Raw genomic sequence first — 12,760 nt, 5'->3', positions numbered from 1 at the left:
TTTAATGCGTTTGCCCGTTTGATTTTCCACTAGATTTTTAAAATCTTGAAATATTTTTGGCACCTCAGATTTACGTTTCATCATATAAACAAATACTTTATTTGAAAAATCATCAAAAAACAGTACGTAGTATTCTGCGCCACCAATAGACTGCTGCTCCATTTTTCCACAAACATCTGTATGAATAATTTGCAAAATATCATCTGTTTTTGTTGATGACGACTTGTATGGTGGACGGATTTGTTTTCCTAATAAGCACGATTCACAAATTGCTGGCTTAGAAACTTCCAAAGACTCAGCATCCAAATTTTCATCGGCATTTTTTTTAATTACACTCATGTCACCAGGGTGACCCATACGCTTATGAAGAATTTCTTTACTAACTGCTGCAAAATTTCTTGTGTGTACATTAATTTGATACAATTTTCCTTTTTTGTGAGCTTCTAAATACAATTCTCCATTTTTTGCAATTTGACATTTATCACCATTAAACATAACTTCCAAACCGTTTTCTGTAAGCTGACTCACTGATATCAAATTCGCCGAAAGTTCTGGTACCAACAATGCATTTTGTATTGTTATGGACTCCAAATTATTTTTTACTTTATGTTGGATTCTTACATTACCAATACCAAGAACTTTTACTTTGTGGTCGTTAGCTACGGTGACAGTATCATCAACGTCAAATTTTTTTAAACTCACAAATACATCCTCAGAATTCACCATGTGTGTTGTAGCGCCAGAATCGATTAACCATGCGTCGTCGGCTCTGCTGAAGTTTTCTGCAAACTTCGCTGCTAATGTTTTTTCATTATTGCCGCCATTTTTCTTTTTCTTTGGCGCTTTACAAAATTTTGCAATGTGTCCCTCTTTTTTGCAATTGAAGCAAATGGTTATCTTATTCCCATCCGGAAATTTTTTACCTTTTTTATTTGCATAAAAAACTGATTCGGCCGTAACACTGAAATTATTGTACGCATCAAAATCTTGCAATAATTTTGTTTTTATTGTGTCTGCTGTAACCTTGGTGTTACTACTTTCAATTGCCATTATCATTGGACCAAAATGTTCAGGTAAACCGCTTAACAAAAGGCTTCCAACCCACTCTTCATTTACTTTAAATCCAATTTGGTTGAGTTTCTGGGCGGTGTCTATAATTGTGTTGACATACTCACTAATGTCTTTACAATTAACCAATTGTGTTGTTGTAAGCTTCCTTAATAGTCCACACCGGCGCGTTAATCCGGAGTCATCAAAGGTTGTTTTGAGCTTATCCCAAATGTCTTTTGCCGTTGAGACATCTTGGATATGTACATATAAACTTGGTGATATGTACAAAACCAACCTGGACATGGCCTTCTCCTTGACAGCTGCATCTTGCTCCGTACCAGTAACAGCTTGCCAAAAACCTTGCAGCTTCATCGCGTGCTCCACAGCAAACTTCCACTGATGGTAGTTTTCCCTACCACTCAGCTTTTCAATTTCGATTACCTTCTCCATTATGCGATTCCTGGGCCCATAACCTGTTGGAAGCGGGTGAACCTGAAACAAACCTTGTAATCGCTTTAAGTGAAACACGCGCTCAGTTTGATGTACAAAAGGAGAGTGAAAAAACAAAGTTTTTATTCAAACTATAATGTTGCCATATAGATACGAAATATTTACATATGTAATAAATGATGTTGCTAATTTAGCGTGTAAATAAATTTTTCAATTCCAACACCCCATATTTTCATTAATTTCTTTTGCAGAAAACGCGATGAAGAACTAGGTATACGTCAACAGGAGCTTCAATTGGAACATCGACATGCCCAACTAAAAGAAGAACTTAATTTGCGTTTGTCATGTAACAGTATGTATCTCTTCATATACAAACAAAAACAAAAAACACTGTGCAATAATTTTTTCTCTAATATGCGTATTTTTTATTTCCCATATATAGAATTGGATAAAAGTTCTGCAGATGTAGCCGCTGAAGGAGCCATATTGAATGAAATGTTGGAAATTGTTGCCAAACGTGCCGCTTTACGGCCCTCATCATCAACACATGATTTAGCTGCTACCTCTGAACTTCTAAGAGGTGGAGGTGGTGGAGCTAACATTGTTGATGATATGGGGGCATCGGGCAGTAGCAGTAGTAAAATACAGCTTAGTTCATCATCACGTGGACAATCGAATGATAATGAATCAAATGTGAGTATCAGATGGTATAATCAAGCTATGCGATTTTTACAATATTTTCTATAGAAATAAAATTTTGACAAAATTTTCTATAGAAATAAAATTTAGGCAAAATTTTCTATAGAAATACAATTTTGACAAAATTTTCCATAGAAATAAAATTTTGACAAAATTTTTTATAGAAATAAAATGTTGACAAAATTTTCTATAGAAATAAAATGTTGACAAAATTTTTTATAGAAATATAATTTTGACAAAATTTTCTATAGAAATAAAATGTTGACAAATTTTTTTATAGAAATAAAATTTTGACAAATTTTTTTATAGAAATAAAATTTTGACAAAATTTTCTATAGAAATAAAATTTTGACAAAATTTTCTATAAAAATAAAATTTTGACAAAATTTTCTAGAGAAATAAAATTTTGACAAAATTTTGTATAGAAATAAAATTTTGACAAAATTTTCTATAGAAATAAAAGTTTGACAAAATTTTCTATAGAAATAAAATTTTGACAAAATTTTCTATAGAAATAAAATGTTGGCAAAATTTTCTATAGAAATAAAATTTTGACAAAATTTTCTATAGAAATATAATTTTGACAAATTTTTCTATAGAAATAAAATTTTGGAAGGCTCTCATTCGAAGAAAATAAAATTTGTGGTAATTCCGAAACGTACGTCCATCCAACCATTTTGCAGACTATAGGGCTTTGCCCAAATAAATTTCACTTACATTCGTTTCCTCTGTTGGTTAAACTACACTTGTAGTTTAGTCAATGCATGGTTTTAAGCTGAAATCAAAAACAACAACAATGATTAAAGGAAAAAAACCAACAATAACAAAACAAAACGAATGAAATAAAATTTTGGCAAAATTTTCTATAGAAATAAAATTTTGACAAAATTTTCTATAGAAATAAAATGTTGACAAAATTTTCTATAGAAATAAAATTTTGACAAAATTTTCTATAGAAATAAAATTTTGACAAAATTTTCTATAGAAATAAAATTTTGACAAAATTTTCTATAGAAATATAATTTTGACAAATTTTTCTATGGAAATATAATTTTGACAAATTTTTCTATAGAAATAAAATTTTGGAAGGCTCTCATTCGAAGAAAATAAAATTTGTGGTAATTCCGAAACGTGCGCCCATCCAACCATCTTGCAGACTATAGGGCTTTGCCCAAATAAATTTCACATACATTATTTTCCTCTGTTGGTTAAGCTACACTTGTAGTTTAGTCAATGCATGGTTTTAAGCTGAAATCAAAAACAAAAATAAAATTTTGGCAAAATTTTCTATAGAAATAAAATTTTGGCAAAATTTTCTATAGAAATAAAATTTTGGCAAAATTTTCTATAGAAATAAAATTTTGACAAAATTTTCTATAGAAATAAAATTTTGGAGGGCTCTTATTCGAAGAAAATAAAATTTGTTTCATACTTACGAAAAAATTTGATCGAAGACTATAAAAAAAATAATTTTTTATACTGTGGAACAGGGTATTATAAGTTAGTGCATATGTTTATAACACCCAGAAGGAGACGAGATAGACACATGGTGTCTTTGGCAATAATGCTCAGGGTGGGTCCCTGAGTCGATATAACGATGTCCGTCTATCCGTCTGTGAACACATTTTTGTGATCAAAGTCTAGGTCGCAATTTAAGTCCAATCGCCTTCAAATTTGGCACATGTTCCTAATTTGGGTCAGAATAGAACCCTATTGATTTTGGAAGAAATCGGTTTAGATTTAGATATAGCTCCCATATATATCTTTCGCCCGATATGCACTAATATGGACCCAGCAGCCAGAGTTTTATACCGATTTGCTTGAAATTTTGTACAAACATAACACTTAGTCGTATAGTCAAATGTGAAAAATTTGATTGAAATCGGTTCAGATTTAGATATAGCTCCCATATATATCTTTCGCCCGATATGGACTAACACGGTCCCATAAGCCAGAGTTTTACCCCAATTTGGTTGCAATTTTGAACAGGGGTAGAATTAGCATTGTAGCTATGCGTGCCAAATTTGGTTGAAATCGGTTCAGATTTGGATATATCTCCCATATATAGCTTTCGCCCGATTTACACTCATATGACCACAGAGGCCAATTTTTAACTCCGATTTAGTTGAAATTTTGCACAGGGAGTAGAATTAGCATTGTAGCTATGCGTGCCAAATTTGGTTGACATCGTTTCAGATATAGATATAACTCCCATATATATGTTTTTCTGATTTCGACAAAAATGGTCAAAATACCAACATTTTCCTTGTTAAATCGCCACTGCTTAGTCGAAAAGTTGTAAAAATGACTCTAATTTTCCTAAACTTCTAATACATATATATCGAGCGATAAATCATAAATAAACTTTTGCGAAGTTTCCATAAAATTGCTTCAGATTTAAATGTTTCCCATATTTTTTTACTAAAATTGTGTTCCACCCTAGTGCATTAGCCAACTTAAATTTTGAGTCTATAGATTTTGTAAAAGTCTATCAAATTCTGTCCAAATCGAGTGATATTTAAATGTATGTATTTGGGAAAAACCTTTATATATAGCACCCAAAACATTTGACGGATGTAATATGGTATCGAAAATTTAGATCTACAAAGTGGTGCAGGGTATAATATAGTCGACCCCGCCCGACTTTAGACTTTCCTTACTTGTTTTTAACTCGGTAAATTTGTGGTAAAATTTTCTTCAAATTTTGATAGATTTTTTATGGCGCTAATGGTAAAATTCGAGTACCATTTAATTTTCACTACAACATCTAATACAATATTGACCTTTACAAACGTCTATTTTTCTAAATTTAAAAAAAAAAAATGAAAATTCGATTTTTATTATTTTGAGAGACTGCCAAATTCCTACAAAATGGTTTTAAATTTATTAAATTTATGAATTTGACAAAAAATGCGTCCATTTTGAACTTCGTATGGCGCTAGACATTTTTTTCAATTTCAAACTGCACTTCGGTTTTTTTTTTGGATTTTAGCTGGAGTCTGCCAATTTCCCACAAATAATTTCAAATTTCTTAATTTTACCAAAAAAAAAAAAAATGCGTCCATCTTAAAAATATACGAGGCCCTTGACATTTTTTCAATTTCTAATTCCAATTTTATCCTTCAAAATAAAAATAAATCTTTAGCAAGTGAACAAAATTAATTATAGACAAAAAATTGTTGTTGAATTTGTAACTATAATTTAGTTAAATAGATATGTCTAAAATTGAACCACATGTTCATTCCTGGAGGGTTCACTTTTTTGAGTCTAGATACAAGAAACTATGTATAAATGTCTTTACCTTAAACCATAAATTTTGAACCATAAAAGTTATCGATATCGAGTATCTGATTTTTTTTATAATAAATTATAACAATAAATTAATAAATTGTTTTGTTTTCCTTTCTTGCTTATTTCAGATTTGAAGATTTCATATATCTTGGAATACCCTGATTTCATTAATGCTTATGGACATATTAAAAATATTGTCCTAAAATGGAACAAATAATGTAGTGATCTTTATTTTTTTAACAAGGAAACCCAGTCAAAACCCATATGAGACTATCCAAGAAGAATTTTCAAATGCAATTTTAGAATCGGAACAAAAAGCACCATATGAGTGACAGTGAATATAATGAAAGCCTTCTCAAAAAATGCCTCATCGAAATCAATTAGTAAACTAAATTCTATGAAAACCATTTTATTACATTTAATAATGTATAATATATATAAATATAATATAGAAATAACCAAAAAACAAAAACAACAACACAATTTCCCAACCAAATCAAAAATATGTATATGATTTTTTTTGTATTTTAACCAAGCTTTTGGCTTTACATATTTGAAACAAAAAAAAATATATTATAAAGTAAACGTAATGCCAAACAATAACATAATTTTCTCTTTTTTGGATTTTAAACAAAAACATAATAAAGAGATAAAAAAAAAATTGAAATAAAGGAAGTAATAAGGCAATTAAAATCGTTATTATTCCATATAAGACAAAGTTTTATGTATTTTTTTTTATAATTGTGTAACTTTCTATTTCTTTGTATTTGTTTTTCTTGCATGCGTTTTTTCGACGATATGTGTGATGAGGGTGTGGTATGAAAGGAGTTTTTAAACGACTCGTTTATTTAGATTGTAATACGTCTTTTTTTTTAATAATAATCTATGTAAAAGGGAAATACTAAAAATTATTTCTATAAACTTAAATGTATATGTATTTGTATACTTTTCCAAAAACCTTTTTTCCTAAAATTGATTTTTCCTTCTCCCTTTAATACCTCTCACTACTATTATATATTTTACTATATATACATACTACACTACTATAACTTGCTATATATACATATACACGTCATAATCTCTCTATAATATATATATTTGTGTATTTTTTTATTGCTATGATCGTGCTATTAAACACAAAAAGAAAATACTTTAAATTATGTATTTCGTATGTGTTTTGTTTATGTTTTGTTTTACTATTTTTTTTATATAATTTTATGTTTAGTATGTATGTATTTTTTTTTTTAATTTATATGTGGAGACCAATGTGAAAATTATTGAAACTAAATAATGGGCTACAGAACAAATATAAGTAACTCACTCCTACATATATAAATATAACATGAAAAAAAAACTAAGCAAAACTTATTTATATGTATTTGTACAATACACACGATACCGAATTTATTGGTTTTTTTAAAACTTTATTTAAACAAAAAAAAAAAAAACAAATGATCATCAGTCAATAAAACTTCATGTAGCAAATGTGTTTGGTGTTTTCTTTGAAAATCAGTGGTAAACCAGGATGGTTTAACGTAGGGGATATAAAATGATAATAATGAAGGCTGGTTATTCGTCCAAATTAATTACTTTACATATTATGTTATAATATTTTAATACGAGCTTATTGCTTTTTTAATTTTCAGAAAAAACGATATCGTAATCGCGAAATATTGGGAATAATAAATAAAATATTTTAAAAAGACCTCGAGCTTGAAGAACCATTAATTTATAATTCTAACAAAAAGGTCGACCAAAAATCAAACAAAACTTAATAAAAAAAACGACAAGTCAATGTGAATTATCTGGAATATTCTATTGTACTAAAGAATTTTCTCGAAGACATTTCCCTCATTTAAAAGAGAGAATTCTTTGATAAAAATCATTTCTTTTGCTAGTCATCAATAATGGACCATACTTACACACATTTTTTATTTCTTTATTGTTATAGGCTGGGGAGCCAAAGTTCTTGTTTTTTTTTTAATTTTAATTTTTTAAATTTATATATTTTTTTTGTATGTTAATTCAAATATTTTTATTTTAATTTTTTTATTAGCTTCCCAGTCAGAAAAAAACCATCGGAAAAGCGTTGTAAAAGCGTTGTGAACGGTTGATACACGGTGGGAAAAAGCGTTGTTACAACCCCAAAATGATAACATCATTCCACGGTGTATCGATTGTATTTAACAACGTTTTCAAAGCGTCATGAAAACAATATTTTATACGCTTTTCCGATGGTTTATCGAACGCTTTGACAACCCCAAAATGATAACATCGTTATACGGCGTATCGATGGTTTTTACAACCATTAAAAAGCACTGAAAAACAACATTTCATACGTCTTTCCAATTGTTTCTAGAATGCTTTAGGAGGGTTAGAATTATAATTTTACAGTACCTTAAAACCGCTATTGAAACAAAACAAAATTGGTGTTTTACACTTTACAAAGGAACATCAGAAAACTTAACAATTAACAATTACCCCCATTTTCATAAAGCTCCGTTAGTGTTCCGTTAACTAACCAACTTTTGAACCGTATTATGGACGAAATTTTCATCTTGCATATATATTCCATAGCCAGTTAAGATATTTGCAATTTACTTTCTGTTAATTGGCAGTTAAAGCCTAACGGAGCTACATGAAAATGGCCGTTAATAGGAAAAATACATAACTAAGATTAAGATTGACATTTATAATTGGTAAAAAAAATATTTTAATATGGTCAAAATCGCTAAAGTGAAAACTAAATCAGTAAAAAAGACATAAAAGTATACATATTTGTTGCAGATTTCTTTATATCTTGATGGGGAATAGCCCAAAGCAAATTTTCATAAAGTTTGTATTTCTTAAAATGAATTATTAAAGAAAAGTAATCGTGAAAAATTTGTGATTTTAGGATTTGTACATTTTACCACAAATGCACCAAAATAACATTCTTGCAATACTGAACTCCAATTTTTTCCTTCAAACAATGAAATTTTCTTTAAAGGTGGGTATTAAGTTCGAGTTTAGGCGATAAAAACGTCATTTTTTCACGATTACTTTTCTTTAATAATCCATTTTAAGGAATACAAACTTTGTGAAAATTTGCTTTGGGCTTTTCCCCATCAAGTTATAATAAAATTTGCAACAAATATGTATGATTTTGTGCATTTTTCTTACTGATTTAGTTTTCACTTTAGCGATTTAAGCGGCTAAACTCGAAGTTAATACTCACCTTAACATGTGAAAAAAAAGTAATTATGTCTAACAAAATTTCTTCAATTAGTCGATAAATAAGTACTTATATTTGGGTTTTGGCGTGATGTCAGCGTTTAGTTTAAACTTTCTACTCATTTGTAAAATTACCCAAATTGTTGTTCCTATTGGTTTCACTGTTAATGTACATATTCACTTTATATGATAAAGGAACATTATCCTATTATAAATCAATTCCTATCAACAATTATACCTCCATTACTCATTAAAAACCATTGGACATTGATGGAACATGCATTTTCAACGATAATTTTATGGAAAATTTACTATTTAAAAACCGTCAATTAATTTGTTTAGCAAGCGTTGTTTCAACGTTGGGTTCCAACGCTGTTACAACGCTCAATATTTATAACCATCGTAAATTTCTGACTGGGTTGTTATTAAATTCTTATAGATTTTTTTTTTAAATATTTTTCTTAATAATCCTGTGATTGTAGTTAGTCTATCACTGTATAAATCTGTAATATATTGTTAATTGGGTCAGGTTTGGCCTTGTATATATTACTTTGGAGAATAACAAATGAAATGAAAAGATCCCAGCAAAGATTTTTTAATACGAACTTATTGCTTCTTTTTTATAAGTTTCAGAAAAATCAACAAGTCAATGTGGATTAACTGAAATAGTTTTTAAAAGATCCCAGCGAAAACTTCTAAAGGCACAACTTTTAAAGCACTTCCAAAAATGTCCTTCCAAAGACGTTTTTTTATTTTAACTATTCAGGAAGTTCTTTTAATCCAATTTTTTATAACTCGCTTTATTCATATTTTAAAGAGTAATTTTAACTTAAGGACAAAAACCTAGTAAGATTTAATAAAATGGTACAAATGATTAAATTTTTTTCGAAAAAAATGCTATCCATTCTAGAAAAATTGCGAATTTTTGAAAATATTTGAGGTCAAACGTTCGAAACGTTACATTATTAAAAATCACAAAAATTATAAATAATATTTATATATTTGCCAAAAAATATCACAACATTTGCAATTCCCACCCAAAACACTGAATTTGGATCATACCTTAAGAAGTGATGCAAATTCTGTGCAAAAAAAATATTTATTTCAGTCATGGTTGTTTGTTGTTGTTTGGACGTTTTTCGTCGAATTTTTCAACAGGGTTTTATATCAAAATGTATTAGGAGAACAGAAATTACAACAGGTACTTTCGTTTAACTAACATTTAAACTGAACACAATAACAACACACATAATGCTTCAAAATCGAGTATTATCTCTCTTCTCTCTTGGTACATATTGTTGATGTACAACAATGTTGCCAGGTTGAGATTTTCTCCCCAAAAGTAAGCGTTTAGGGGAAATTTTAGGGGTAAAAAAATATCTTAGACCTTATAAAGTGGAAAAATTCTCAACCAAATTCGGATCAATTCTGGCATGAATTTGAAGGGAAAAACGATGCGGGAAATCCATCCAATTTACCTAAATATATGCAAGTATGTCTTAGTATTAATTTCGCTACCCTAGCTCTAGCAGACATTTTTATACCCTCCACCATAGGATGGGGGGTATATTAACTTTGTCATTCCGTTTGTAACACATCGAAATATTGCTCTAAGACCCCATAAAGTATATATATATTCTGGGTCGTGGTGAAATTCTGAGTCGATCTAAGCATGTCCGTCCGTCCGTCTGTTGAAATCACGCTAACTTCCGAACGAAACAAGCTATCGACTTGAAACACACACACAAGTAGTTATTGATAGAGGTCAAATAGTATTGCAAAGGGGCCATATCGGACCACTTTTACGTATAGCCCCCATATAAACCTACGCTCATATTTGGCTTGTGGAGCTTCTTGGAGAAGCAATTTCATCCGATCCGGCTGAAATTTGGTACATGTTGTTAGTATATGGTCTCTAACAACCATGCAAAAATTGTTCTACATCGGTCCACAATTATATAAAGCCCCCATTTAACCCGATCCCCAGATTTGACCACCGGGGCCTCATGGATGAGCAAAATTCATCCGATTCGATTGAAATTTGATACATGGTGTTAGTATATGGTCTCTAACAACCATGCAAGAATTGGTCTACATCGGTCCACAATTATATATAGCCCCCATATAAACCGATCCCCAGATTTGGCTTGCGGAGCCTCTAAGAGAAACAAATTTCATCCGATTCGGTTGAAATTTGATACATGGTGTTAGTATATGGTCTCTAACAACCATGCAAGAATTGGTCTACATCGGTCCACAATTATATATAGCCCCCATATAAACCGATCCCCAGATTTGGCTTGCGGAGCCTCTAAGAGAAGCAAATTTCATCCGATTCGGTTGAAATTTGGTACGTGGTGTTAGTATATGGTCTCTAACAACCGTGCAGGAATTGGTCCATATCGGTCCATAATTATATGTAGCCCCCATATAAACCGATCCCCAGATTTGACCTCCGGAGCTCTTTGAGGAGCAAAATTCATCCGATCCGGTTGAAATTTGGTACGTGATGAAATTTGGTACATTGCGCTAGTATATGGCCGCTAACAACCATGCCAAAATTGGTCCATATCGGTCTATAGTTATATATAGCTGATTCCCAAAAATTATCTACCAAAATTTTATTTCTATAGAAAATTTTGTCAAGATTTTATTTCTATAGAAAATTTTGTCAAAATTTTATTTCTATAGAAAACTTTGTCAAAATTTTATTTCTATAGAAAATTTTGTCAAGATTTTATTTCTATAGAAAATGTTGTCAAAATTTTATTTCTATAGACAATTTTGTCAAAATTTTATTTCTATAGAAAATTTTGTCAAACTGAATTATATACGTATTTAATCGGCCTTTTTTTTTGTTTAATATATACCCCCATGTGGAGACCATTGAGAAGACGGTGTTAAGAAGTTTTAAGATACCTTGCCATCGGCAAGTGTTGCCGCTGCGGGGGGTATGCTGCGGAGACACCAGCCGCAGTTCTTAAGCGTTGTGGCAGGTCTGTATGTTATTCCACTGTGTATCACATAGTTTACCACTGACCGGCTAATTGCCTTATAGGTATTTAACAAGGCTTCTTTGTCTGCTCCCCAAGTACTGCCGGCAAGTGACTTGAGGACCTTGTTTCTACTACGGAGCTTGTTACAAATTTCTGTGGCATGGGCAGACGACCTGAATAGGCTGTCGAATGTAACCCCAAGAACCTTGGGGTAGTTTGTGGTCGGAATTATTTCGCCATCGACACTAATATTCAATAGCCTGAGCATTTGGTGGGGGATATCCTCAAGTTTCTCGCAGTGAAATAACTGGTAAGATTAGCGATGTAGACGTTTAAACGATCACACATGTCATCAACATTAGGCCCAGATGCCAAGATAGTGCAATCGTCTGCGTATGATACAATCTCGACGCCGTCTGGAGGATTTTGGATAGAGGATAGGTAGAGGTTAAACAGTGCCGGAGATATCACTCCACCCTGGGGAACTCCATGTTTCACTCTACGGGGTCTTGATTTCCTATCCCTAAATTGCACATACGACTAAGGTCCGCACAGATAATTAGTAACCCAACGCTTGAATCCAGCCGGTAGGGACGTGTTTTCGATGTCCTCGAAAAGTCTGGCATGGTTGACCGCATCGAATGCCTTCGATAGGTCAAGCACCACGAGGACCTTCCTGTGACACGGCCTGGGCTGATTGAGTCCGCTATTCGTACTGTGTACTTTGCGGAATCTATGTTGATGTATTAGTAGCTGGATAATTCTCCACAAGGAGTAGTGCCTAATTGTCTTGGCTACTGGCGAGAGAAGGTAAATCGGTCTGTATGATTCACCCTTGTTCGAGTCTTTGTCTTTGTATGATAGTGAACCATTCCCTATATTTTTAAAGAATTTGTCGATCTTCCAAGTGTATTGATTTAAAAAGAAACTATTTTTCGCGATTTTTTTTTCAAAATATTTTTTTTTTACGATAAATAGTATTGAACCATTCTCAAGTTTAGCTGTTATTCTTTAGAATGGTGAAGGATAGATTTTCCAAAAACTCTAGAAATAGGACACTA

General features: G+C 31.2%; 1 protein-coding gene across 1 annotated transcript in view; it reads left to right on the top strand.

Moving 5' to 3' along the window:
- Positions 1-6,976, top strand: part of Mical (Molecule interacting with CasL) — a 63,093-nt gene extending 56,117 nt beyond the window's left edge. Inside the window, exons 22-24 of the mRNA XM_075307040.1 lie at positions 1,752-1,852; positions 1,943-2,193; positions 5,619-6,976. Coding sequence (XP_075163155.1) covers positions 1,752-1,852; positions 1,943-2,193; positions 5,619-5,624 — 358 coding nt within the window. The 3' untranslated portion in view covers positions 5,625-6,976. The remainder of the gene's footprint in view (positions 1-1,751; positions 1,853-1,942; positions 2,194-5,618) is intronic.
- Positions 6,977-12,760: the final 5,784 nt, after the last annotated feature.

This window comes from Haematobia irritans, chromosome 1, assembly GCF_050003625.1.
Source record: "Haematobia irritans isolate KBUSLIRL chromosome 1, ASM5000362v1, whole genome shotgun sequence".
Classification (NCBI taxonomy): Eukaryota; Metazoa; Arthropoda; class Insecta; order Diptera; family Muscidae; genus Haematobia; species Haematobia irritans.
Note: the sequence above shows the minus strand (reverse complement) of the source record. Positions and strands in the feature narration are given on the sequence as shown.